We start from the raw sequence: 27,448 nt of genomic DNA on the forward strand, positions 1-27,448 counted from the left end.
TCCAAATCCTATATTTTGCTGCTTCAAAACTGCCCAGAATCCCGAATTTGCTGCTCCAAAACTTCTCCAAATCCTGAATTTTGCTGCTCCAAAGCTGCTCCGAAATGGACTGACTTCCCACCCTACAATTTTTATTCATCAAATTATAAATCCGGCTTTATACACTTTTTTTTATTGGATATTGAATATGGTGATGCAAACTGGATTTTAGAATAACTGTTTTCTTCGAGAACATTATAAAAAAAGCAAAATTTTTATCGAAATTGATTTTCATTGTATTGTTGTTTCCATTATTTGAATAATGCCTCTGTAATTGGAAAACCAGGTACAGTGAAACCTCTATTATGCAGACACTGGCTGTACACAAAAATTTGTGCGTAAAGAGGGGATGATTATTAATCAGGAGTTTATAATGCACGACTTTATCATTATTGGAAAATTATTATTGTGCCATGAAAGAGGGGTAACCCTTAAGAGAAGGTTTCACTGTATCCATACTTTAAACATTTTATGTTTCATATGTAATACACATATGTGCATATTAATGAATTATATAACTATTTATTTTTTTCCTTATACTTATATTTTCTTAACTTTTCAGTTCTAGAAGTTTTTGGTGAAAAAAAACCTCAATACCTTTTAGATTTAGATAGAGATGTGAGTATATTGTTCTGTTTAAATTATATGTAGTTACATGGATGAAGAATATATATGTTGCACTCAGCCTATAACACTAATAAATTTTCAACTCGAACATTTTTAAGACAGATAATGGAAGGATTTTAATAACCTAATGCATTACTCCTGGGTGCCATTTTCAAAGGTACCACTGTATAACATAAGTACCAATCTTCCGTTCTTTCAAACCGAACACAACTGCGACCTATCATCATGGGCAATTTACTACCAATTAACTTGTGCCGGAAATGTCTCTCTCTGACAATCTGAGCACATATATATAGTGTTGTGTCTGATTTTTAATTGGTGTCATCTATATTTCAAATTGTGAGTGAAGTTTAATGATTGAATATTTGTACCATTGTAAGATAATTATACATTAGATAATATACCATTGTAATATTTGTACCATGTTGCTCTCTGTGGCGGAACTTTTTAGCTTTTAAAGGGTTAAAGATGTCGATATACACACCCTCATAAAAATCCAGTAGATATTTTGATTCTACTCTCTGTACAACCTTGCCCCCTCCCCCCAGAAAATCAAAAATATGATTCTTGTTCCAACACTGAGGAGCAATGTTGGATTGTCTACTTCTTGGTTATTAACATATTTGTCAGAAAGGATATGTTGGTCAAACCAGAAGATCTATTGAAGATTCATTGAACATCAGAGGCATGATACCAGAAAGTAGACAGATTGAGTATTGTTTCTCATGGTTGGAATGAGAATCATATTTTAAATTTTTTGAGGGGCAAGAGTTGTAAAGAGAGTACCAAATATCTTCTGGATTTCTATGAAGGTATGAAGGTGGATTTCTACATCTTTCAAGACATGTTAGCAAGGTTTTAGAGAGAGAAAGAGAGGACTTGGGGATCTGGTTTCCCGCCCCCCACCAAAATGTGAGAAAATCATTAAAAATAGGGGAAAAGGTGGCCAAATCTAGTGTTCTATCACTTTGGTCCTTTCCCGAAATGCAAGTGGTTCCCCCTCTGAATGAAATTTCTAGCTGCAGGCCTGCATGGATATGAAATCAACACCAACAATTCCATCGCCATGGCTGACTCTATTTTCCAAGAAATGTTTACATCAGCTAGGAGATTGCCAACTGGACATCCAGATCCAGACTGTCTAATTAGAGAATCAGGATGATGGCCAAGCATGACGGAATACGAGAAAATAAACTGACCTTTTGTTTTTGTAGATTGATGGTTATGCATGTCATATAGTGATATCTTTTTGAAAATGACCCACAGGAGTGTCGAAATGCATCAAGTGTTATTTGAATTCTTTTATTATTTGTATTAAAAACATTGTTCAAGTTCTAAATTTTTGAATGTGCTTAATTTATTAAGCTTTAATCTTAGCTTCATCTTGATGATCAAGTGACGGAAGCTGGAAAATTTAACTTGACTGCTGAAATATGCGTCTTCAAATATGTCTGTTTGAAACATAAATATCTCTCTAGTTTGTAATGACTCTATTGTTGATAGACCTTTTTTTTTGTCTTTTTTGTGGTTCTATGGTGATGCTTACTCATATCCAAAATGCGTTCAGCCTCCCTTTATTTTAGATATGAAAGGTTCTTCTGCACTTGTATGATAATTATAGGGGGGTTTTTTGTATGGAAATGGGGAAGACTTTCTAATATTATGCAGAGCCAAACTTTGGGAGAAAAAGTTTGTTGTCTCTGCCAGAAATCTAACCCAGCTCTTCTACTATTTGGACAAGCATGTTAACCAACAAATCAAAGAGTATCATAGTTTGCCTTGGCATAATATTCAGAAAATCTTCCCTGTATTCATATGAAACACTATCATTATCATACAAGTGCAGAAGAACCTTTCGTTTCATATCTGGAAAATAAAGTAGGCTAAACCCCTTTTGAATATGAGTCAGCATCACCATAGAACTGAGAGAAAGACTAAAATAGGGAAATTTTAGTCTTTTTTCGAAGTTTTTCTTAGGTTCTAAAGTTATCTAAATTTTGAATAGCGATTCTAATGTGCAGAATATCAGAATGTGTATGATAACAAGGTGTTATATACTGTACCTTAAATTATACCTCAATGTCTTACAATATTTTAACACTAGAACAACTTGAATTTTGAATTACCTAGAATGACAGATAGCGGTCATTTTGACTGCGATAGAAAAAATAAACACAACTATTATCGTATTAGTCATCGTATTATCACTAAACTAACAAACCTGGAACATTTATATTTTGGGAATTTATATATAAAAGCCTTGACAAGAAGAGAAAATTCATGAAATTTCAACAACCTGAGATCAATCCTTTGGGTGTTATTGCATGTCAAAATAGCTTTGCAGTCATAATGGCCACTTCCATCATTCTAGTGTTAATATGATCTAGCTACATGAAAACAAATTCAAGTTCAGAAAGTTGTCGAAACAAGTTTATATATAATGATGGAAACCATTTTCTAGTAGATAAAAACTTTTTTTTCTTACTTATTTTTGATAACTGTATAGAAAAAAAGAAAATGTAGTTATGGATATGATTTCTCATGAGTGAAGAATCTAAGATATGTAGTTAAATAATAAATAGATTGAATATATATTTTTTTCAATTAAAGATCGAAGAGCTGAAGTTAAATCTGAAACATCTGTATGACCAGACTGGAGTTACGCTCTTTTCTGCAGCAGGAGAACTTCATATGAGAAGGAATTTAGTTAATGAAATGAAGCATCAATTCGAAGATGTATGGGATCAATTGAATAAATACAATGCCTTTTTAACAAAGTTCAATTTGGATGATGTAAGTAATCTGATGCTTTGCCTTAGTTATTTATTTTTTCTTTGTTCAACCTCTTTGAGAAATTACTTTAAATTAATGGTTCTTAACCTGAGGGGAAGCATATGTCCCCTTGTGGTCTTGCAATATTCTAAGGGGGCTAGGGGTGAAAATCAGATGAAAGTGGAGCCATGGGGGGTGAAGGGAGCCACAGAGATGTGAAAAAATAATTTCGAAGTGAAATATATTGTGAAAGAAATGTGAATACTTTCAGAATACAGTAGAGCTGGCCATCTTTACCCATGGGCTCATGACCTGAGGCCTAATATCCATGGGGGACTGACTACACAAGATCTGATACTATAATTTGCAATTGTTTATGCAAGCTGTTATTTCCCGACCATCACTTCGCTCGGGAATCCATGATGTTGAGATGACCATGTATAAGACCCAACAAGAAAGAAGCTTACTGAATTCTATCCTTCGATGATGTGTCAGTAGGTTCGATTTACTGTGTTAGTTCTTTGGATCATCCCATATTTTACATAAACCTGTTTTTCCCTATATAATACTGCTCTTGGGTGTGATAATCACTCTCCCCTCCTGAATCCGTGCCTGGCCCAGTGTTCCAGAGATAGATTCTATTTGTAAAATTTTTGTTCATTATAAATTTAGTTTCAATTAAATTTAATTTTATAAGTAGAAAGGGTATTGCTTTTGGATAAGGGTAGGAGGATCTGGATAAGACAGGGGAGCCACTAGAAGAAAATATTGTCCAAAGGAGGCTGCGGGTTAAAAAGGCTTGAGAAACATTGCTTTAAAGCATAGAAAGTGTGATTACATTTACTTAGTGTGATGTTCAGGCAAAGGCATTCGGAACTCTAGATTCTTTTTTGGTTATGACAATACAGCAAAATCTCCGTATAACAATACTCTGCGGAGTGTGAAAACTTATCATTGTAGAGGGAATATCGTTATATTGAGGCAGCAGTTTAATATTAGATTATAGGCTTTTTCAAACAGCACTTGAAAAAATATCATTGTAATGAGGTTTCACTAATTGAAAAAATTATTAAATGATTGTTTCTGTGTGATTTTATCTTTTCTGTTTGAAAAAAACAACAACTAATGTGTGTGGTGAAAATAGCTAAAGAAAAGTGCAGTTGGAACTAAAAAAAACAGATTCAGCTATATGTTTATAATGTCGCTTCTCTGACTTTTGTCTAAGATCAAAGTGTAATATCTGTTCTCATGTAGCGAAAAATTAAGGAAATATAATGTCCATCTTTCTCTCCAGTCCTTCTAAGCTGGAGCCCTCCATCATCCTTCAACTTGTGTAGATACCATTACTTACATACTGTACGTAAAGGCATATTCAATGAAACGGTTATACCATATATTTTCCTGGCTATATACTTTAAATGCAGCTTTTTAATTATGGGTCCACCTCTGTGAGAGATAACTGGCTATAAATCATTGCAGGATGATCTGAACGGATTGTGATTGCCATTGATTAGTTGGTTGTGCATATACCAGGGTTGGCAAGTTTTTGATGTATGGCAGTTTTTGACGGTTTAAACCATTGTATAACCTGTTGCATCAACAACCCTCCATCAAAAACCTATAATATTGCTCTTCAATATGAAAATTACCATTGGAAATACACACATTAATTGCGAAACGCCCAATGAGGTGACTGAAAAAAAGTAAAAAAAGAAACCCAATTAAAAATGTAATTACAAAAACTATAAACAATATATATATACACATGATAAAATATTATACGATGCCCATAAAATGTATTTATGGTTGTCTTAAAGTGACTATGTTATACAAAAAATATTTTATATTATAAAATTTTCTACTCCCTACAGAATTATTTTGGACAACATATAATATCTTTTCTTATAAAATATAAAATTTGAATAAAGCATAGCATAAATGCTGAAGGAAAAACTATGGACCTATTTGATATTTTTCAGTTCAAGATGATTCTTGACTTTCCAAAATTTCTTCTACTGCTTATGTATGTGTATAGATATAAAACATCTGCTGTATTCTTTTTTTATAACAGATAGGTGTTTAAAAAGTTCTTTTATGCCATATATGTATTTTTGATTTCTGTTATTACAGTGAAACCTTGATATAATGATACTCTGCAGACCAAGAAAAAATATTGTTGTGTCGAGAAGTTCAACATATTAGAGCATATATAGTCGAATCCTGTTATAACAAACACCAAGAGACCGGAGGAATCACTTCGTTAAAACAAAATTTCGTTATAAAGGAATTCGAAGTTACCTAGCATTGTTCACATGTAAACTTATTTGGGGGATTGAAAAAGTGTTCGTTAAAACGAGATTTTTGCTATAATGGTATTCGTTAAAACGGGATTTGTCTGTATTTCCAATCAAGACTTGAAAAAATACTGTTGTTGATGGGTTCATTGTTATATTGAGTATCATTGTAGTGAGGTTTAACTGTATTAAATTATCTTGATAATCACTGGTACTTGAAACAATGCCCTTATTGTACATAACATTAGAATATATCTAATAATCAAAACACCAAATTGTAGGACTAAAATTTCCTTTAATTTATCAGTGCTGATTGTATATGATGCTTAACTTATCCTATAACTTATTCTTAGTGCAAAAGTAAGAATGACTAAGTTTGACTATGATATGGTATATTTACTAGCATTTATAATGCAATGGTTTTCCAATTAAAGCTGAATCTAAATGTGCTAAGCAATGCTCTGCTTTGACTGAAAATACTCTTTAAAACTGGATTTATACAACCCCTAAGTTAAGAAATTTTTAGGTAAGAATAAATGAGTTTATTTAATGTACTAACAGATGCTGCACAAGAATTTTTAATATAGAATAAAATTTTGGGCAGATCGAAAATTTAAAAATATCTCAAAATATATATTTTATATTTTATACTCAGTGATAATTTGAAATACAAAACACTTGAATCTACATAAAAGTTTTTAATTATTTAATGTATCTATCAAGTTAAAAAGAAAAAAAACTGTTTGACAATATTGACTAGGTTTTTGACTGCTTTAGTACCGAGTTAGTTTCTGAGTTCAAAAACCCACCCTTGATTCCCTATCTCACATATTTTGAATAAGCAGCTCTATTATGCTTAGTAAATTGAATATGGGTAATTAGTAGTTTAGATAAAACAAACCATAAAATTACATATATGTTCTAGACTCCTTGTATGTTGAAAAATTAAAAATTGCAAATTATAATTAATATTTTGTTTTATTAATTGCAGTAAATTAATGTTGATAAATAAAGCATAATACACAAAAAAGTAAGTGCCTCATCATGTTATATACCTATTGTGTTCAAAATATCCAAAAGCATTAATTTCGGATCTTGACATTTTTTGACAGTTTAAACCAGTTTTTGTTGTCAAAAGCCCAATCCTTGTATATACGTTTAAAAAAAATCGTGATCTCTCAGTGCTAATCTGCACTGAGAGATCTACTGCTGCTTATTTTCTGAACCGTCTTTTCATTGAGAGGTTGTAATAGAAATACTGTAGACTCTCACTAAATCTGACTCACATTAATCAAATCAGGATTATGCCAGATTACATATTAAAAGATTTTTATGTGTAAGTCACAAGGACAAGGTTTCTCTCATTGTTTTGAAATTTTGTGTAGCTACAGTAGTTTCGGCAGGTATAAAATATTTAATTTGGCTTTCCAAGTAGAGAAGTTCGTAAACAAACCTTTGATTTCATCAATGTTACAGTAATTACTTAATTTACAGATATTATGGTGCTTTTGAAAAATACATGTATATTTGTCTCTATATAATGTATTTTGTAGGCCACTATTGATAGACTTGTAGGCATGGAAAGAATCATGAGGAAAATTGATGATGATTTGAAAGCTACTAAAAACAAAACTGAGTTTCTTGATGCTGAAAGGAGGATGCGAGCAAAAGATTTTGAGGTAACTTGGTCTATTTTTCAGTTTCGATTGACTTTTTTTTACATTTTTTGCACACACACACAATGTAAAATACTAAAGGAGGACTTAACATTTGGAGGGAGCAAATATGGTTTTGCCAATTCCCATGAAAGTAGATTTTATTGTAGTGGTCACCTCGAATTTGCAACCTTGCTAGTTCCAACCTTGTGCTGAGAGGTACATATGTATTGTGCGAAACACGAGCCGAATACGGAGATTTCTTTACCGTAAACCTTGATTGTGGTGATAGCCATAATCAAATTTTTTGCTACTTTCTTGAGTTTTGAAAATTCTTCTCATCAACTGTGGTTTTTTTTGAGGGGGGGGGGGGAAGAGGAGGGTTATCATAGAAATTAAAACAATTCGTACCCTTGAAGACCATGGCATACTTTTGGAGTTGTGCAAACATGAAGGGATCCATAGTCCAGTCACTTTGCCCCATTAATTTTTTTTCCTCAATTGAGGACTTTTTGATTTTTTCTATTACATAGATCGTTTTATTTATTTTTTCACTTGATGTATTGTTGGTATCCAAAATTTTGCAGTTCTGTTAAAGTGGAAACAATGGTGGCACTTGCATGTCTCACTGAATGCGATTAGTTGGCTTTAATCAAAATAAATTCTCTAGCATTTCATTTCTTGGCACTGCACAGTTAACCTTAGCGCAGACCTGCCAACTTTCCGGATTTAGTCCAGTTCGGATTTCTCAATGTTTATACATTAAATTATCTGGTATCTGGATTATGAATTCATATTGTTGGGTTTCAATTATTGAATTCAACATGAAAAAAAAAAAAAAAAAAAAAATATATATATATATATATATATCAATAAGAAAATGAAAAGAAATATTGAATTTACCATTTTCCACTGCAACTGTTTCTTTTCTGTAGAAAGTGACTCCTGTTTTACATGGAAAAGCTCTTGCAATATTGTATCATCTCTATTGTAGGTGCGGTACCCATGCTAGTGATCAAAGCCATCAAAATTTATCAAATTTAAAAAAAAGTGCTTTATTTTGTGCATGTTTGACTGTGAGACAGCGATAGATAATTCATTAGGTATCACTATGTCAGCCGTATTTCATAGTGAAAATTATGGAAAATTAGGATCTCTACACTTGAAAATAAAGAACAACTGCAGTTTTGGAAAAAATTTCTGATGTATTAAAAATTGCAATAGGCTTCTACAAATATTGGTTAATTAGAATGATTTCGCAAAAAAAAAAAAATTAATACTAGCCGCAATACCCAGTGCTGCCCAGATTTTCTTCAATTACTGGGATGATTTGAAAAAATGACAAACCGTTATGAAGGAATTAATAGTAAGAATTCATGAATATGTATCATCATTTGAATATTATATATAATACTACTTCACCAAACACCAACCCTGGCCATATCACTGTATTGCAATTTACTGCCATTAATGAGTTGGGTCGGAAATGAAGGTACCATCTATCGGTGGTCGCCTCAAGCTTGTTAGGAGAATATCGTATTAATACCCTCCCTCACGTTTGAACTTGGGACCGTGATGGCAACCTTCACAGTGGTAGACGATTATCTTACCGCCATGCCACCTGGGTGCTGTATACATGATACTGGCACGATTAAAGAAGGGACAAACCATTGTAAAGGCATACATGTCTGAAATGCATTGTTAGGGAATTACGGTAACTAAAATAGACATTTCAAAAATCATTGTTGAGGTCAAGAAACCAGTTGCCTGATGGGTTTTCGCCCATTTCAAACATTTACCCTGCTCTGATGAACTTTTAAAGTAGCCTATATCATTCAATCTGGGCCGTTTGGTATACATGCAAAATTTGACGAAAATCAATCTGAAATTGTAGATTTGTATAGAGAACACACACACACAGAAAATCAATCATATATATATATATATATATATATATATAGCGAAAATGTCCAGTAAATATCAGAAATTCAAGGAATCCTTCCTTTAAAAAAATGGACATTTCTTTAGAATAGTTGACAGTAAAATGATGATGAAAAATATCAGAATATTCCACAAAATATGGGTAATATTATCACCTTATCTATCACTTTTTATGTCGGCTCTTATTATGGCCATAAAATAATTTCGCATGCAAAGTGTGTGTGTGCCAGATTTTTAAGTAAATTGCGCCAGATTTTCGCAAGGAAGTTTCAGAATTTTTTACCTTCTTAAAGTTGGCAGGTGTTTTAGTGTTTTAAAAGTTGTCCAACACACTATTATTTTCTGTGATTAAGTGAATTTCCAAACATGCCAAAAATGTCAAGTGATATAATGGGTATAAGCTGCTAATATCAACATAATGCTTCTAATCTATGTAAGAAAGTTGAAAAAGCTGGAATGCAGAACACCAGTAAAAATATTCTAAGAAGAATGTGTGGAATCTATTGTTTCCATATTTACACAAACAAAAAAAAATAGTTTTCAGATTTTTGTTAACTAATAATGAAATGTAAGTTAAAAATTATGGTTTAAGATTTGAATTATCTGTTAATATAGACATGTATTTATTTTTTTAACCACTTTATTATTTTTTTCCTAAGAGAAATATGAATCAGAATGTTCACGAAAATGCATATTGCTGCAAATATGAAAACATGGGGAAATAAATAAAGCTGATCCATGATCTGAAAGATTCCTTAATCCGAAATCACCTGGGTCCAGAGAAGTCTGGATTTGAGAGATTCTACTTATCACGTACATAATTTTTCTTTAGAAGTACAGTTGACGCTCAATATAACAAGCTCCTTCGTCCCGTCGAAAACAGATGTTATACTGAGAGGGTCATTATATCGAAAGTAAAACATATATGATAGTTGTTCTATGAAAACATTTGGGACTTATTCTACCTGTCATTGTAATGGAATGGTCGCTATAACGTGGTGTCATTATAACGAGCGCCGACTGTATAATGCTAATACTTGCTAAGAAAAAATGATTTGTTATGGTTGTTGTCCTGAGCTATTTTTTTTTATGGACAGGTTTTTTATAATACATAGGTACCCCTGAGGTTTATACTCATTTAATAAAATAATTTTGCATCTCTTTATCAAACTGTGCTTATAAATTTTTGCATTGCTTTAATTTTTAGACTATTCAAAACAAAGTGAAAGACAACGAAATCAACAAAGTTGGAAGAGAGGAATTTGAAGACCAATTGAAATTGGTAACTTTATATTTTGTGTTTGTAATCAAGGAAAAATGATAAATCCAGATGCAGCATACACCAAATTTAGTTTTCACTTCCTGAGTATCAATTCAGAAAGTTAAAAACAGGGTTCTCAGCAACCTGAAAAGTCAGGAAAAATCAGGTGAATGAAAAATGTAAAATATTTTACAATAGTCAGGGAAATATTCAAATATTTTAAAAAGTCAAAGAAAAATTCTGTGAAAAAAATTAAAAAACAACTCGAGAAAACATTTGGAATGTTAATATTTTGAATTGTTAATTGTTGAGTTTTTGTCAGAGAAATGATTAAGCAGATTTTGCTGGGAATCCTGTAAACAAAAAACTCAAAAATGATGAATAGCAACTTAATTATCAGTCACAGTTAACTGTATCTATAGAACTGTAGTACGAATTAATTTGTTCCAGTCATATTCCATCTTTTACAGAAAGCAGATAAGAGGTCATTAACACTGAAAGTTGATAAGGATGATTTCAATTCCTGTATGGATGAATTTGGTGATTTTTTGAAAGATTTTCAGACCAGATTGGATGAATGTGTAAGCATTTTGAATTAATGAATCCATTCTAGATATTACTTTCCCTGCACGGTTTTTAGAATTAAGCCAGTGAAAATCATTGTTAAATGTGTGAATGCCGAACTTGTTACATATGTGTCTTAAACAGAGTATAAGATCCAGTTAAAATTAGAGAATGATATAGTGATGATGTTTACGAGTTCCACCTTTCCTATAGCCAATTTCATTTAGTAAAAATTCTGGAACAAGTGACTCATTATCAAGGACTATTCAATATTTCTAGATAATTGATATAGGCAGATGACAATAGGACTGATCTGTATTGTAGGTATATGCAAACTAATGGCCATGCAAGCAAAACTCGGAAAATTATGTTGGTGCTTATGAATTTCAATGTTCATAGTGCTCAACTGCTTGTGCTTGTGGCCAGAAATTGAAAGCATATCAGTTTTGACCTAGGAGATTATGCAGTTGTTCTAAGTAAACAGATTTTTCAGCTGTGGCAGATTTATCGGGTTCATTAGTTCACAATTTCTTTCTTGGTTGATTGGAAGCAGGTTTTGATGTGATTAAATTGTAAGTAAAGTCAACTGTAACTAAGCAAGTGTGTAAACTGTAAAGTCACTAGAGCACGGTATTCTATAAATGGCAGCAGAAAACATGAGTAGCTACTGGGAATTCTTGATGGAGACAGGAATTTTTTTTTGTCATAAGTGAGGTTACAGGCTGTCTATAACCTCACTTCATTTGAGCAGCCTTCCTGCATAGACATTGATGTTACTGAGATAAACTATGTCTATCTGATGATAGTGGTCCTTGATATAGAGATTTGATAGAGGAATGTTTATGAGGCGCATGTATGGTTATATAAGGGAAAAAAATCTCTGGGAAGCTTTTTGCTCGTAAAGCATTTGAAGTGACAACATTCATGTTAGAAGAACTTCTTCTGGGGTAGGGTTATAGATGTAATGTGTGCGGCTGGTTGACACAGTCTTTAGCATAGTTGATAAGGTTTTCGCGGCCACATCATTTGATGTAAATTGTTTGTTCGGGTTCAAAGACTGTCGTCCATTTGAGAGTTAGTTCTCAACATTTTCCGAACACTAGTGGTTGGCATCATCAGGAGAATTGGTAAAACTGGATCAAAAGTCAAGTTTTCCGGAGTCTGTGGTTGTATTTATGTACATGAGTGGCATGACATACACTATTGTTTTGCGATTGGTCAGTTGATCTTATGGCTGGCAGTTTTCTGTTTTCAGTGAATTGAAAACAGTTCTTATGCTGAGAGAACCTGATTGGCTGAGAGATGTGGAGTTATCTGATTAGCTGTTGTCATCATTCTGTTGCTGGATCTGGAAGGGGAAGGTTCTCGTTCTTCTGAGCCACTCATGTACGTAAATACAACCTGAGACTTCGGAAAACTTGACTTTTGATCTAGTTTATCAATTTTCCTGATGATGCCAACCACTAGTGTTGGGGAAACATTGAGAACTAAATCATAAGGATGACAGTCTTTGAACCCAAACAAATAATTTTCAGTCTTTAGCATGTTTTTAGACAAACAGAATTTAAATTCTTGTGCAGATACCAGTTGGTATGCATTCGTGCCTGAGTGGCGCAGTGGTATAAGATGCTCATTTGCCACCATGAAAGCTGCCATCAGGTCCAGGGATTCGATCCTAAAAAAGGATAGGCTATACGTAACGAATTCTTTACCTACCAGACCCGAGGGGACAACCGATAGTGGTCATTACCATGAACTCAAACACACACCTGTGTTTTTAAACTCAACAAATTTTAATTCTGTGAGAAGGGTGATTCAGTAATGCGCGCAATAACACGCGGGGGACTAACATCAGACAACCTCCCACTGGAGGGTTGTTACATACACTCTTACACATTTCTCCCCTTCGAGAGGGAGAGAGACATAATAATAATAAGAAATACACAAGAAAAGAAAAGCGAAAGTAGACATCAACTCCATCTTGTGTTGGGAGCAAAAGATAAAAAGTTAGGCGTTTCCATCCCGCCCGGCGTTGTAATGCTAATTACAACCAATATCAATTTAACACAATACAAAAGAAATTAAAAAATGCTTGAAATCAAAACTTGTACACAATACATATTGAAAAAAGTAATTATGAAGAATCATGAGCATATAACTATAATGGTAATAATACATTTGCAAGATAAATGCATCTTACTTGTATAGGCATATCCTATCTTAGGCATCAAAATGAACTGAAACAAATCTAAACACATAACTGCTGTAATCAAACACGCGTTGCAATTGATTCAAAATGCAACAAACATATGTACAGTCAATTCAAATTAATATCCATTCTGAAAAGCTTAAAAAAAAAACATCATTATCATATGCAATGAAATTATGCAGCTAAAATGCACAAATGAAAATACCAAAATATATCCGCTAAAATATGATAAACACAAACACTAGATAAAAAATTACATGAAGACTAAGTCACTTCATTTCTCTTGAAGCGGGAGCAAACAAATTTTTGCTATGGATCGTTTGATTAGTCCATTTTTAGTTCGTACAGTCACAACGCGAACCTTGTGATCTGGACCTGGAATGATTTCTTCGATTCTTCCAAGTAACCAGTTACACGGCGGCACGTTATCTTCCTTGACAATCACCATGGCACCTGGTTGCACATTAGATTTTGAGAAGTGCCACTTATTTCGTTGCTGGAGCGAACTTAGGTAGTCCATCTGCCAACGCTTCCAGATGGTCTGAACGAATCGTGTTGTGAGCTGCCATCGAGATAGTCGGTTATCACCAAGGTGGCACAAGTCAGGCTCAACAACGGTGTTAAGCGATCGTCCAATCAAAAAGTGAGCTGGTGTTAGGACCTCAAAGTCATTGATGTCTGGCGATAGAGGTGTAATTGGTCTGGAGTTCAAAATTCCTTCAATTTGGGTCATAACAGTCTGGAACTCTTCCAACGTGAGTTTGGAAGACCCAACAGTTCTTTTGAAATGGTGCTTGAAGGACTTGACACCAGTTTCCCACAAGCCTCCAAAATTTGGAGCTCTTGGAGGTAGGAAATTCCATGTGATTTCCTCGAAGGCGAAAAAATTAGCTACAGATTCATCAGGTTTCACAACCATCTGATGAAGACGTTTCAACTCTGTGTTGGCACCGACGAAATTAGTGCCATTGTCACTGAATATTGATGAGCATTTCCCACGTCTAGCGAAAAACCTCTTCAGACATGCAATAAACGCGTCTGCTGTCAAATCTGATACGAATTCTAGGTGGATTGCTTTAGTCACGAAACACACGAATAAAGCAACATATATTTTATGCAATTGGCCCCTTCGCTGACCCTTGAATTTTACGTAGAATGGGCCACAAAAATCTACTCCACAAACGTTGAATGGAAAGGTTCTGTTTACTCTTTCCTTAGGCAAGTTGCCCATTATTTGCTCGAGAGTGGTCGGTTGTGCACGGAAGCATGTTACACACTCATGAACTATTTTTCTTGCAAGGTTTCTTGCACCAACAACCCAAAAAGTTTGGCGAACGAGATGCAGTAAGGTTTGAGAACCTACATGCAGGTGTTTACGGTGATAGTATTCGAAAATCAGTCTCGTTAGTCGGTGTTTGGCTGGTAGAATTATCTGGTGTTTTTGATTGTACGAAATGTCTGCTTCATTTATGCGACCACCAACGCGAAGCAATCCTTTCTGATCGATGAAGGGATTGAGATTTTTCAATTTGCTTTTAGTGAAGACTTGAGCCCCTTGCTTCAAGTTCCTCAATTCCTCACTGAATTCCCTTTGGACTATCTGGATTATTTTTATTCTTGCCACGTCAAGTTCTTGGGCAGTGAGTGGACCTGATTTTTTATCTGTCTTAGATCTGGCATTAGAACAAAATCTAAGCATGTAAGCAACTATTTTAATGATGGCTGTGTATCTGCTGGCTTTCGTTATTATGGGTGTTATAACATCATCAACACTTGCTACCAATGAATGTTCAACGGATTTCTGGAATTCACTCGCAAATGTCTCATCCTCTGCTGCCAACGTAGGTGGATCTAAATCAAAACTAAGTTCTGATCTCAAATAATCAGGACCGCTCCACCACAATTCATTGTGAATTAATTTGTCAGGAGACAAGCCACGTGACACCAGATCTGCTGGATTGTCTTCGGATCTAACGTGGTACCACTTATACCCACTAGTTATTTCCTGAATAACTGCCACTCTATTGGCTACAAAAGTTTTCAACAAATGAGGTGAGGTGTTGATCCATGCCAGAACAATTTTTGAATCTGACCACAAAATAATTTTCTTAAGGTCTAATCTTAGAGATTCTACGACCTTACTGATCAACTTGGACAGCAACACTGCTGCACACAATTCTAAACGAGGTATAGTAGTCACCTTGAGTGGAGCCACTCTTGACTTACTACACAAAAGCTTAACGCTGTACACATTTTCAGAAAGACACCGCACGTAAACTGCTGCGCCATAAGCCTCAGAAGAAGCATCGGCGAATCCATGTATTTCAATTGAGTGACCTTCACCAGATAAGCAATAACGATCAATGCATACATCATTAACAACATGCAGGGCAGTAATAAACTTGCACCATTCGGTTGCTTCCTTTTTTGGAAGCGTATTATTCCAGTCCAATTTCAACAGCCACAAACGCTGCATGAATATTTTTGCCTTAACTATGATAGGCCCTAGCAAACCCAAAGGGTCAAACAGTCTCGCTATATCCGAGAGAACGGTGCGTTTGGTGTAATCGGAAGATAGGTTTGAGCTTACCTTGAACGTGAAATAGTCCTTTTGGGGATTCCAAGCCAAGCCCAACGTTTTCACAGTGACATTGTCCTTGGCATCAAAACTGTATCCATTCTCGCCATGGTTGACTGCATTTAGCAGTGTCGAATTGGAACACCACTTGTGAAGTGTCATTCCACAAGTTTTGAGCATCTGTATCAATTGACGCTGAAGCTCTAGGGCGTCATGTAGCTCATGTGCACCAGACAAGATGTCATCCACATAAAAGTCCGAGAGTGCAATCTTGGACGCATAAGGAAATCGAGATTGTTCGTCTAGCGCAAGTTGTTTCAGCACACGTGTAGCTAAATACGGAGCGCAAGCTGTACCGTAGGTGACAGTCAATAATCTAAACACCTTAACAGGATCGTTCAGATTTTCTTTCCACACGATTCTCTGCAAATCACAATGGCTGGATTCAACCAGAATTTGCCGATACATTTTTACAATGTCGGCGGTGAAAGCATATCTATGTTGACGAAATCTCATCATAATTGAGAATAAATCCTGTTGAATAGTTCCACCATTCATGAGCAAATTGTTAAGAGACACCCCTGAAGAAGAGACGGCTGATGCATCAAAGACAACGCGAAGTTTTGTACTCGCACTATCAGGTCGGTGAACGCCATGATGTGGCATATAGTAGGTGTTGTGATGAACTGCAACAGAGGTGAGTTCTTCCATGTGTCCCAAATCCTCATACTCCTTCATGAAGGACACGTAAAGCTTTTTCATATCTTCATCCTTGTCTAGTCGTTTGCACGTTGCGTTCAATCTTCTACTAGCCATAGCCAAAGAATCTCCCAATTGTGTTTGATCTGATTTAAGAGGTAGTTGCACTACATATCTACCTGCCTCATTTCTGGAATGAGTCTCACAAAAATGCTTTTCACAAAGAAATGCCTCAGTACTTTCAATAAGCTTGTTTTCGTTTACGGATTCTAAGTCCCAGAATCTTTTCAAGGTGTTATCTAAATGTTCTAATTCATTTGATAAGTGACAATATCGCACATTACTTTCGGTTTGGTTTTGCACCGCACCGCAAACTATCCAACCAAAAACAGTTTCTTGCAACGATATTTTAGATGTGGTAATCCGTTGTTCGCATAAAATCTCAAAGAATATTTCGGCACCCAATAAAATGTCGATTCTATTCGGAACATTAAAGTCGGGATCTGCTAGCCGTATATTCTCTGGAGGGGAAACTTCAGATTTGTTGATATATCTGGAAGGACTGAAACCCATCACTTTCGGAACTATTAGCAACTCCAATGAGCGCCTAAACTTGTCATCTGAAGATGAAATTACCACATGCAGTTTCTGGTTTATGTTTACTGGTAAGCCGCTCAACCCAGACACAGAGACGAAAGTTTTATTTCTTTTCAGCCCAAGTCTCTTTGCGCATTCGGTAGTGACAAAGCTTGACTGCGATGCACTATCCAACAGCGCTCTACATGGTTGTAAACAACCTCGTGAATCCCTCACGTATACCACTGCTGTAGCCAGAAGAACGTAGTTATTCGTCACTTGTCGAGGAGTGCTGTTTATGAGGGTCGATGTGTGACTGACTTCCCCCATCTCATCGGATTGTTTATCAGCAAGCGGGAGTACGTTTGATGCTTGCGGAGGCGACTTTCCTTCTTTTTTTGTTTTGTCTTCTAACAAGTCATTTCTTTTAACTCTGTGAAGGAGGGTGTGATGTTTGTAACCACAGATGTTACAGCCCTTGGACATACATTCATTTACTGTATGGGAGTCATTTAAACAATTGAAACACAGGTGTTTCTTTTTCACTATATTTTGCCTCTCATTTGTGCTTAGCTTATGAAACTCAGAACAATTATATATGGAGTGTTCTAATTTGCATACAGGACATGATTTCCCGTAGTTAGAGGATTTTACAGCAAAGGTCCTCGATTTATTTATAGGTGAATTGCGAGGCTCACGGACGGGAATGGTTCGCGTGATACCTTCCAAAAATTGACATCTGCTTTCCAAAAATGAAATCAAACTGTCCCAACTAGGAATTTCTGTAGATTCTAGGGTCATTTCAAATTGTTTTCTTGTTTCTCTGTCCAATTTTCTGAGAATTAAATTGGATAATATTACTTCACTCAGAGCATCTGTCTTAAGATTTGCAATGTTTAATGCTCTCATGTGTTTTAGAACGTTGTCTAGCAAGGCTCTCAAATCTTTAGCCGACTCTTGGGTGATTTTAGGGATTAAAATTAAGGCATTGATATGCGTATCAACAATCAAACGTTTGTTTTCAAACCGTTTCTCTAGTGCAGAGAATAATGAATCAAAGGTGTCTTCAATGCTTTGAACTTGTCTAGCTTCACCTTTCAAGGCAGCTTGTAAATAATACAGTTTTTGTACATCGGAAAGGTTAATATTTTCGGTGATCAGAGAATTGAATTGATTTTTGAACAAGGTCCACTCTTCATATTTACCACTAAATTGTGGCAGGGGAATTTCTGGCAGTTTTACGTTTTGCTTAGAAGTATTAGTTTCGATTTTACTGGGAACGAAACTCAACAAATTCAAACGGATTTCAATGTCCTCTAATTTTTCTTCAATTTCACAGAGCTCTAAATTTAGAACTTCGAATTCATCATTTTTTAACACTTCATAATATTTCAATTTCAACTCTTCAAAACTGTTTTTTGTCGTGTTTAATGTTTCTTTTCTGCATTTAATTACTGCCTCACTAGCACTTTCATTATCTGACAAGAATTTATCAAGTCTGGTGATTTGGGCCTTGACGTTGCCCTTACGTCGACTCAACACAGTTAAATTCGCCATCGTGCGAATCGAAATATGAATTTGGTGAAATTCTACTTACAGTTTCTTGTGTAGAAAAGTTGAGTATCCAAAGTTGAGCTGATTCACTAATCAACTATCAATCTATAGGTTCACTGATGCTCGATTCACTAATCAAATATCAATCTATAGGTTCACTGGTGCTCCTGCGACGACGGACCAACGGCCATGGTCATTACCATGAACTCAAACACACACCTGTGTTTTTAAACTCAACAAATTTTAATTCTGTGAGAAGGGTGATTCAGTAATGCGCGCAATAACACGCGGGGGACTAACATCAGACAACCTCCCACTGGAGGGTTGTTACATACACTCTTACACATTTCTCCCCTTCGAGAGGGAGAGAGACATAATAATAATAAGAAATACACAAGAAAAGAAAAGCGAAAGTAGACATCAACTCCATCTTGTGTTGGGAGCAAAAGATAAAAAGTTAGGCGTTTCCAGATAGATAGTGCCTTCATTTCCGACCCAGATGGATCGATAGTGAATTGTTGTATATTGATATATCTGCTCAATTGGTAGTAAATTGCTGTATGGCTATATGACCACAGTTGCTGTGTGGTAAAGTAATAGTAATCGGTATGCATGGGTTTCTTATGTGCACAAAATTGAGGATTTCATCTCTTTGTCACTGAACATTCAAAAATACAGTCGAAGAAGAAAAATATTTATAACAACATAATTAAATAGCTGTCTTTTTTCGTGATCAATGATATTTTATCATGTCTTTTTTCTTTTATGCATAGCATATTTGTGACTCAAAATTTCTTCTGCCCAACTGTTGCTAAAGTGATAGAATTTATTGTTTCTTTCCATGCTCCAGGAAAATAGTTTTGAAATCCTGAAAAAAGAAACAACTGAAGAGTTGCTGAAAAAGCTGAATATTAACGACTATGAAACATTGCAAAAGCCTTTGTGGAACCGTTTGAGAAGCATCATGCACGGTTTCAAGAAAATGAAGTCTTTGTTAGTGAGCCTTCTTTATCCAGAGGCTGCAGGAGTCACAAAGTATGTACAATTTTGAGCATCCTTGAATCTCTTGGAAAAAAAAAATCTCCCTAGATCAAGTGATATAGTAAAATCGTTGTGTTTACAACTTGATTTTAAATTACAAAATGGTATCAACAGAAACTTGAAAAGTTTAATTTAAAAAAATTGAATAAAATAGTTAAAATAAATGTTATAGTTGTTAGATCATATTGTGAATAACAATAATTGTTATTTTTAAAATATGTTGGATAATACAGAGGCAATGCAGTCGAGAATGTGCTGTATTCATTTTTGTGATAGCTGTTTTATGTATCAACAAAGTCTGATTATATTTGAAAAATAGATTTAAAAAGTTTGTTATGTGATATTTTTGGAGAGTGAATTTTCTTATTTTAATTATGCTAATTTAAGCAATTCTAATTTATTATTTATTATGTTCTTTTTTAGGTGTATAAGCTGTGGTAAAAAGGCTGAACTGACGGGAAAGTGAGTATAATAGCTTCACGTTTCCTTTTTAGGATTTGTCAAGGATATAGAAGTATTTTAGTTTTGTGATATCAGATGACAGACAGACAGGCACGCACGATATCAGATGACAGACAGGCAGGCAGGCACGCACGCAAAATTCAAAATGATATCAAACATTATCACTAAATATATATTCTGACTCTTGTGTGTTGTGTGCAGCTTCTATACTTTTTTACTTTATTCAGTTGTTGACCATTCAATCATATTTTAAATAAACATCATTCATTAAACTCATGAATCATTTTTTGAATGATTAAACTATGACTTCGGTCATTATGTTGTTGGAATTCAATTTATACATGGGCTCCTTTTTTTCAATGCATTTTCTGTTTTAACTGGATCTTTCATTTTACATGAAATGTTTAAAAACTTTCAGAAAGAGAAGTGGGTGTACATCAGCAAAAATATTCTGAGGTGAACAAGAATTAATCAGGCTCGAGTGACAGTAATTGTGATTATTATTGACACAAAAATGTAGCTCATGGCATGGCTGTTTTACGTTAGTGCGTGTATCCGGCTGAATCCATATTTGTTAGCCAAGGCAGAAAAATGTTAAAAATCCTTATTAGCCAAAAAATTAGTAAGTCAAGACTTTTGCTAGCCGAGGTATCATGGCATGTCTCATCTACATCAACAAATTCAACAGATTTTGTCATTTTAATTATGTCATACTTGTAATTTGCAAGCTCATTTTCAGGACTAAATCAAACTACACACCAAATTTTGCTGGTCCCAATTTCTAAAATCAACTTTTCAAAATTGGGTTATAGTGAAATCGCATGAAGCAAAACCGTGTAAAGCGAGGGATACTTGTGTATTAATTTTTAAACTAAATTTCAAACAAAATTGGATTGGTCTGGTGGAAGAGAGCTGGACCTCTCTACCCTAAAAGTTCCCGCCAAGAAGTGTGTGACATGCCTACACTTCTAGCCATCTGACAGAGGTGCTATTTTCTTATTGGTCAATAGGGAGCATGTGTTACTTTTGGAATTTTGTATGAATGTGGGAACGGACAAGAGACAATGTTAATAATTTGATGGCAGTCACCAAGTACAGGATGATCCAAAAGTCATGCAATCCGTTACAAAATAATTAATTTCTCAAATTCTACTGATTTTGAATGTAAAGTTTTTTTTTATAGACAGCAACACTATACTATTCAAGATAAGAAGTCATCTTTTTTTAAATTCTTCATGTGCGCTGATACTTTCAGTGGCTCTTTTTTGGTTGTATGATCGAGGTGGTTTTTTGCCAGAAGCAAAGAATTTTTATGTTTGAACAATAATTTCCAACTCATTTGTTTGAAGCTGTTATTGAGGCATTCAAAAATGAATTCCCAAATGTTTTAGTGCCCAATAAGATAATTTTCGAAATGGTGTCCAGTTTTTGAGCAACTAGAAATTTTGAAGATCGCAGGTGAAGGGGGCTCCCATCTCTACTGAGCTAACATGGAATGCGTGAACTAAAAGACAAAATATTGAACAGCCTAGAGAGAAAAATGTTGGACTGCTCACAGAGCCCTAAAGAAATTGGTGTTTAACACCTATCGGGTTTAGATCTTCCAGAGTTGAAAGCTCCAGATGTGATCAAATGTCAGAATTTGGTGCATCAAAAATCTGCCTGTCTATCATGAAAAGTCTCTGCATTCGATCAAACTTGGTGTGTGGTATGCAATTTCACGCCATTGGATAGTACATCCAATTTTTTGTAAAGAAACAGTGGATGTCAAACTGTATAGGGATATTATTGTTAACAATTCATCATTGGATGAAAATGAAAGTTTTCGGCTCTAGAATGGAGCAAAATGCCATACATCTAATGAAACAATGGATTTCTCCACACATTTTTTGATGACCATCTTATTTCAAAAAGGATTGAGATCACCCCAGACCTACCTGTCACCCCCTTATTTTTTCCTGTGGGAACACCTGAAGGTTAATTGACAAGAATAATCCCCATTTCATTGATAAACTAAAACAAACATCCAATCGGAGATTGGAAAGATGAGTGTGCTTATCCTGAGAAAAGAGGCTAGAAACCTCTGAAAAAGAATATGCACTTGCATTCATGCAAAAGGCTCATATTTCGAATACATATTGTAACACTTTGAAACATGCTGTTTTTGTATCCCCAGGTGTTTCATTTGGACAAATATAGTTTTTTTGAATTATTTCTTGACAGCATTTTAAAAATAAAATATTTTAAAATGGATTGCATGACTTTAAGATCACCCTGTATATTATATAGCAGATTGGTGTAGGAGCTTCGAAAGGCTTTCACGGAAGATAAAAGTAAAGACACACTGAAGAGAGAGAGCAAAGGAAAAAGAAGTGTTTAATTCTATGATGATTAAAAGAAATTAAAAGTCCTTATGGGAAAATACTTTTTATGACATTATTTATAACTTCAAATATTCTATTCACTGATTTTTTATATAACTTGTCTTTTCTTCTTTTTTTTTTTTTGCAATTTCTATTTTGTAAATAAAATATAGAATTTGAGTTTTAATATTTGTCTATATTTTTTGTTCAATGAGTTTTTTTTGTCATCAGTCTGTTTGCTGAAAGTGAAGATATGTTTGCATATCCTCAGACGCCAAAATCAAGGGACAAGTATGTATTTCTCATAGTTTAGTTGAAATTTATTTATGAAAGTTTTCTTTTCTTGCTAGTAGATATTGCTATTGGCAAGATTACTTTATTACTTCGATAACAGTATTAGGTTTTTGACCATTGGTTTTGGGTCATGAAAGCCCTATCAATCAATAAAAGTTTTGCTTTTTATCATACTTTTCAATTAATAAAGCATTTACAGATAATGAACACGAAATTTTAAAATAATTTATGATATCCTTATTAAATACAGTTTTTATATAAATTTTATTTTTGGCCATGTTAAGTCTCCAAGTGGGTTTTGTCTGAATTTATGTATGATAATTGTGTGTGATGCAACAATTTAAAAAAACTTTTTGTGTGGTTTTATTTGTTTTTAAAAACATTTTTTTTTCATGTAGTACATATTTTGGAATTTTTAACAACTTTTTTGGAAATTTTATAGTGCATGTTTTGGTATTTTAAATGCATGTCCTGCTATTTTTTAAAGCGTGCTTTTTTTACCTTTTTAGTGCATATAATCTGAGCTTTAGTGATAATAGTCTTTCAAATTTTTTATTGCATTGTTAGTTATCTCAACAAAATCTTTTGTTGTTACATTTGAAAAAAAAAATATATATTTATTTTTCTTTATAGTTTTCGTTTAGATGATCTCAGACCTCTAGATCCTAAGAACAAAAGAAAGCCGTCTCTCTCTCGTGATGGCCATTCATATATCAGGTAAATATACAGACACATTTTCTCTTATGCTAGTGAGATGCAGTTTACCTTCCCCCTGTTTAGCAATTTTTCAATTAAATTCATCAGAAATCAATAACACAAGCAATCAATACAGATTTATGTTCACTTGTGTTTCCTATCTCCTGTTTGACTACACATGCTGATCTTTCATTGATAATACTAAAAATTTTTGTTCCTATAAAATATTTTGTTTTATTTTGTCCTTTTTTCTGTTGCAGTCTTCCAGAAGGATCAGCTCGATCCTCTCCTACAAAAGAAGCATTACGGTAAATTTAATTTACTTTGTGTGTTCTTATTTCTGTGTTTCAATTACTTTTTTTTTGCTGCACCATGGTTTTTTTTTAAATTTTTTTGATTTAATACTTGTAATATTTTATTTCGTGTTTGCAAGAATAATTATAGTAAAGAAAAAAAAATTCACTTTTTAATTGTATTATGAAACCAAATCTTACTGTTATGTCATGGTTATGTTTGTTTTTATAATTTAGTCAAGATATCAATTTTAATCCTTTTCTTTCGTTCTAAAATTTACAATCCCAGGTGTTTCAGTTAGTTACACATTTTTTTAATGTAATGATCTCATTGACCTTAATCCGAAAGTATAGTAATTGATTGAAACTTCAATTATAAAAATTTAAATGTAATGTAAATTGAGCAGGAAACTTTAAAATTTCTAACTCATCTAGCATCTAATTAGATTACTGGTTTTGACCTTTATCTGTCTCTCTTTACGTGTGCTATTATCTTTATCTTTCTGCGACAAAAATTTGGTTCTATCTACCATAACAATTTCTTCCTTTAAGATTTCTATAAGCTAATACAACTATTTACTATTATAACATTTAGTTTACATAGAAGGTTATACATCAATTTTTTACTTGTACTACATATCCGTGCAATGTAGTGCTATTTTGAATTGACAACATTGCCCAACAATCGAGTTGAATATATTGAAGTGTTAACTAATGATAGCACACTTTGCATTGTATCCATTGCTGGATTTTTTTACAGTTCTGAGTTTTTTAAAAGGTTTTTTTATTTTATTTAGGAGTCCACCTTATTGCCATGAGTGTGTCGAACCTGACAATCAGTTCTCTCAATCAGGTGATAGAAAATCGGAACAAGATGGGAAATTTAGGAGGTATATTACTTATACTCTGTAATGAAAAGAAATGTAATGATTTGTTAAAAGAAGCAAAACAACATATGTATAATGTAAATTCACATAAGTAATGTCTTCCTCAAATTCCGCATATTGCAATTGAAATAATTTTAAGAGTATTTTATTTTCAGTTCAGTTATTGAAAGACTGTTGTGATAAATAGGAATTAGATGCGATCATTTAATTGGATTAATGCAGTCATTTTTTCCAGCAAAACAATCGGTATATAGAAATTATGATTTAAAAAAAATTTTGCTTTTTGATGTACTGATAATTGAAATATTTATTGCACTGATTATTGATTTCCAAACCTTTCTTTGAACATTCTAATATATTATTTTGTTTTATTGTTCATATTATAGAAAAAAATCTGTTATCATGCAACTAATTTAAGAGTAAACAAGCTTAGCTGAATATCTTATATCAAGTTTTATTTTCCTCTTGCAGTCATCACCTTCATGTTGTTGACTTAAAGCTTGAAGATCCTGAAATGTTGATACAAAAAGCAAGAATGGAGCTAGATGCCAAGTATGTATATTGATAAGTGTACGACATAAATTCATATTTAGTATTGTGATATAAAACTTGCCTCAAGTGATTGTGCACCTATAGCTTATACCTGGGCTAAGCAAATTGAAAAAAAGTGCTGCTCTCAGCCTGCAATTTAGTAACAACACAAAGAAAATTTTAGTCACCAATACTAATTTTTTGGTTGCCATGTCAACCTAGTACCTGCGATTTCTCCAGCCATGGCTTATGCATTGCATCACCCTGAGCCACGATCACAGAAATTACATTTTCAAAAACAAATGTGCTATGATGTATATTTCAAGAAATATGGTACTATATAAACTAGCAATAGAAGTATAAATGGATATAGGCCTATGTCTCAAAGTAATGATGATCAGTGGGTGTAAACAAAATCACACATACTGCCAAAAAATAAAGTTTTTATGTTAGAAATACACATTTTTGTCTGTGAAATACCATATTCTAACATATATAAGGAACCCCCTTTTTGCCAAAAAATTATGTCCCGAAAATAGGGAGATTTCTTATAACACGGATAGTTTTATAGATATTAACAAATTACTTGACTCCTTGCAATTTACGATGAGAGTGAATTTAATGGTATAATTCATGATAATGAACTAGTGATATATCAGATATACAAATACAACGCCAACGCACAACAGGCAAAATGCCCAACGAGGTGGCTGATAAAAAGATGCCCATAAAAATATGGATGTCATATATTTAAAAAAAAAAACAGCAACCCAATTAAAAATGCAATTAACACAAATTATAAACAATATATACACATGATAAAATATTATACAATGCCCATAAAGAATACTTATGGTTGTCTTATTCTAAGAATTGATAGCTTCTCGTTACAATTTACTACCTCCGGGGGTAAGCTATTCCATTTATTAACAACCCTATTAGAGAAAAATTCCCTGCGACACCATAACCTTGCATTGTCCCTCACCAATCGAAACTGGTGTCCCCTTGTAAAAGCAGTCGCTTGGCGGTGTACTAAAAGTTCATGGTCCATCCTATCCATCCCATTGAAAATTTTGAACACTTCGATCATATCTCCTCGACACCTGCGTTCATCCAATGTAAACATATTAAATGTTTACAGATGACAGTGATGAGAAATTTAATGGTTTCTATGATAATAAAAATATTTTTTTTATACATCTTCAAATTTGCCAACTGCTACGGATTGCCCGTAGTTTCTACGGACAGCCGCTATAAAATATGGAGCAATGGGAGACACTCTCAATCAGGGTTTAAGCTAGATAAAAAATTCCTTTCGCAAAAAAGCGAAAATGGGGAGAAAAGCTTTAGCAAAATGCTACAATGCTAATGTAATGATTGATGGTTGGATGTCTACTCGTTCTGTACCTCCTGTATGCATTTTTGCGAAAGTGGCTACCAATTTTTTTGCATTCTAAGATTTTCTTTCGCATTTTGTGAAAAATGCGACCATAGCTTAAACCCTGCTCTCAATGCTATGGAAATCAGTTTAAAAAAGATCTGGTCTTTGAGTTTCTAGCATTGTTTTACTTATTTTTTTAAAATTGCATTGATCTTTACCATAACGATGAATTTGTATATACATGTGAGAGAGTTAGAGAGAAGACTAACGTGGAGCCGATCTGTTTTGTCTGCGTAGAAGGTAATCTGTAAAGCCGCATCTAAACCTGCCATGCTACTTGATACCAAAACACGCAAAAACCCTGTTATTTGTTGAAACTGCCCTACGCTGTGGGCTAAAAACAGGTTTTCATGTGTTTCAGCGGGCAGGTTGGAACCCAGCTTCATTTGCATAGTGCATGGTCAAGTTCGTGAAATTTGTGCCTGAGAGAATGTTTCGTCATAGGAGTTCTGATACGAAGAAAATAGGGGAGGAAAATAATGAGGGAGTCCAGATTTTCTAGACGTTCGCCCACAAGAAGTATGCAGGTTGGGATTGCATTGAATATATTCATGAATTATTAAGGGACTCTGCGACCTCCAAAAGTTGCTTCGGGAGGTAGCTCATGTGTCCTGAGCTTTCTAGTTTCCAGTGCCAATGAGATGCTGCATTTAATAAAACTTTCAATTGAA

General features: G+C 34.1%; 1 protein-coding gene across 4 annotated transcripts in view; it reads left to right on the forward strand.

Moving 5' to 3' along the window:
- The window catches only part of LOC149078879 (uncharacterized), a 60,184-nt gene that overhangs the window by 15,227 nt on the left and 17,509 nt on the right, over window positions 1-27,448 (forward strand). For all 4 annotated transcript variants that reach the window (XM_089241066.1, XM_089241067.1, XM_089241068.1 and 1 more), the window contains 12 exons: window positions 602-657; window positions 3,277-3,459; window positions 7,286-7,411; window positions 10,536-10,610; window positions 11,060-11,170; window positions 19,620-19,804; window positions 20,234-20,272; window positions 22,867-22,926; window positions 23,563-23,646; window positions 23,886-23,933; window positions 24,716-24,808; window positions 25,277-25,357. In XM_089241066.1, coding sequence (XP_089097192.1) covers window positions 602-657; window positions 3,277-3,459; window positions 7,286-7,411; window positions 10,536-10,610; window positions 11,060-11,170; window positions 19,620-19,804; window positions 20,234-20,272; window positions 22,867-22,926; window positions 23,563-23,646; window positions 23,886-23,933; window positions 24,716-24,808; window positions 25,277-25,357 — 1,141 coding nt within the window. The remainder of the gene's footprint in view (window positions 1-601; window positions 658-3,276; window positions 3,460-7,285; window positions 7,412-10,535; window positions 10,611-11,059; window positions 11,171-19,619; window positions 19,805-20,233; window positions 20,273-22,866; window positions 22,927-23,562; window positions 23,647-23,885; window positions 23,934-24,715; window positions 24,809-25,276; window positions 25,358-27,448) is intronic.

This window comes from Pholcus phalangioides, unplaced genomic scaffold, assembly GCF_987345545.1.
Source record: "Pholcus phalangioides strain wild (caught in Gottingen) unplaced genomic scaffold, Ppha-v1.0 ptg000013l_1, whole genome shotgun sequence".
NCBI classification, from domain to species: domain Eukaryota; kingdom Metazoa; phylum Arthropoda; class Arachnida; order Araneae; family Pholcidae; genus Pholcus; species Pholcus phalangioides.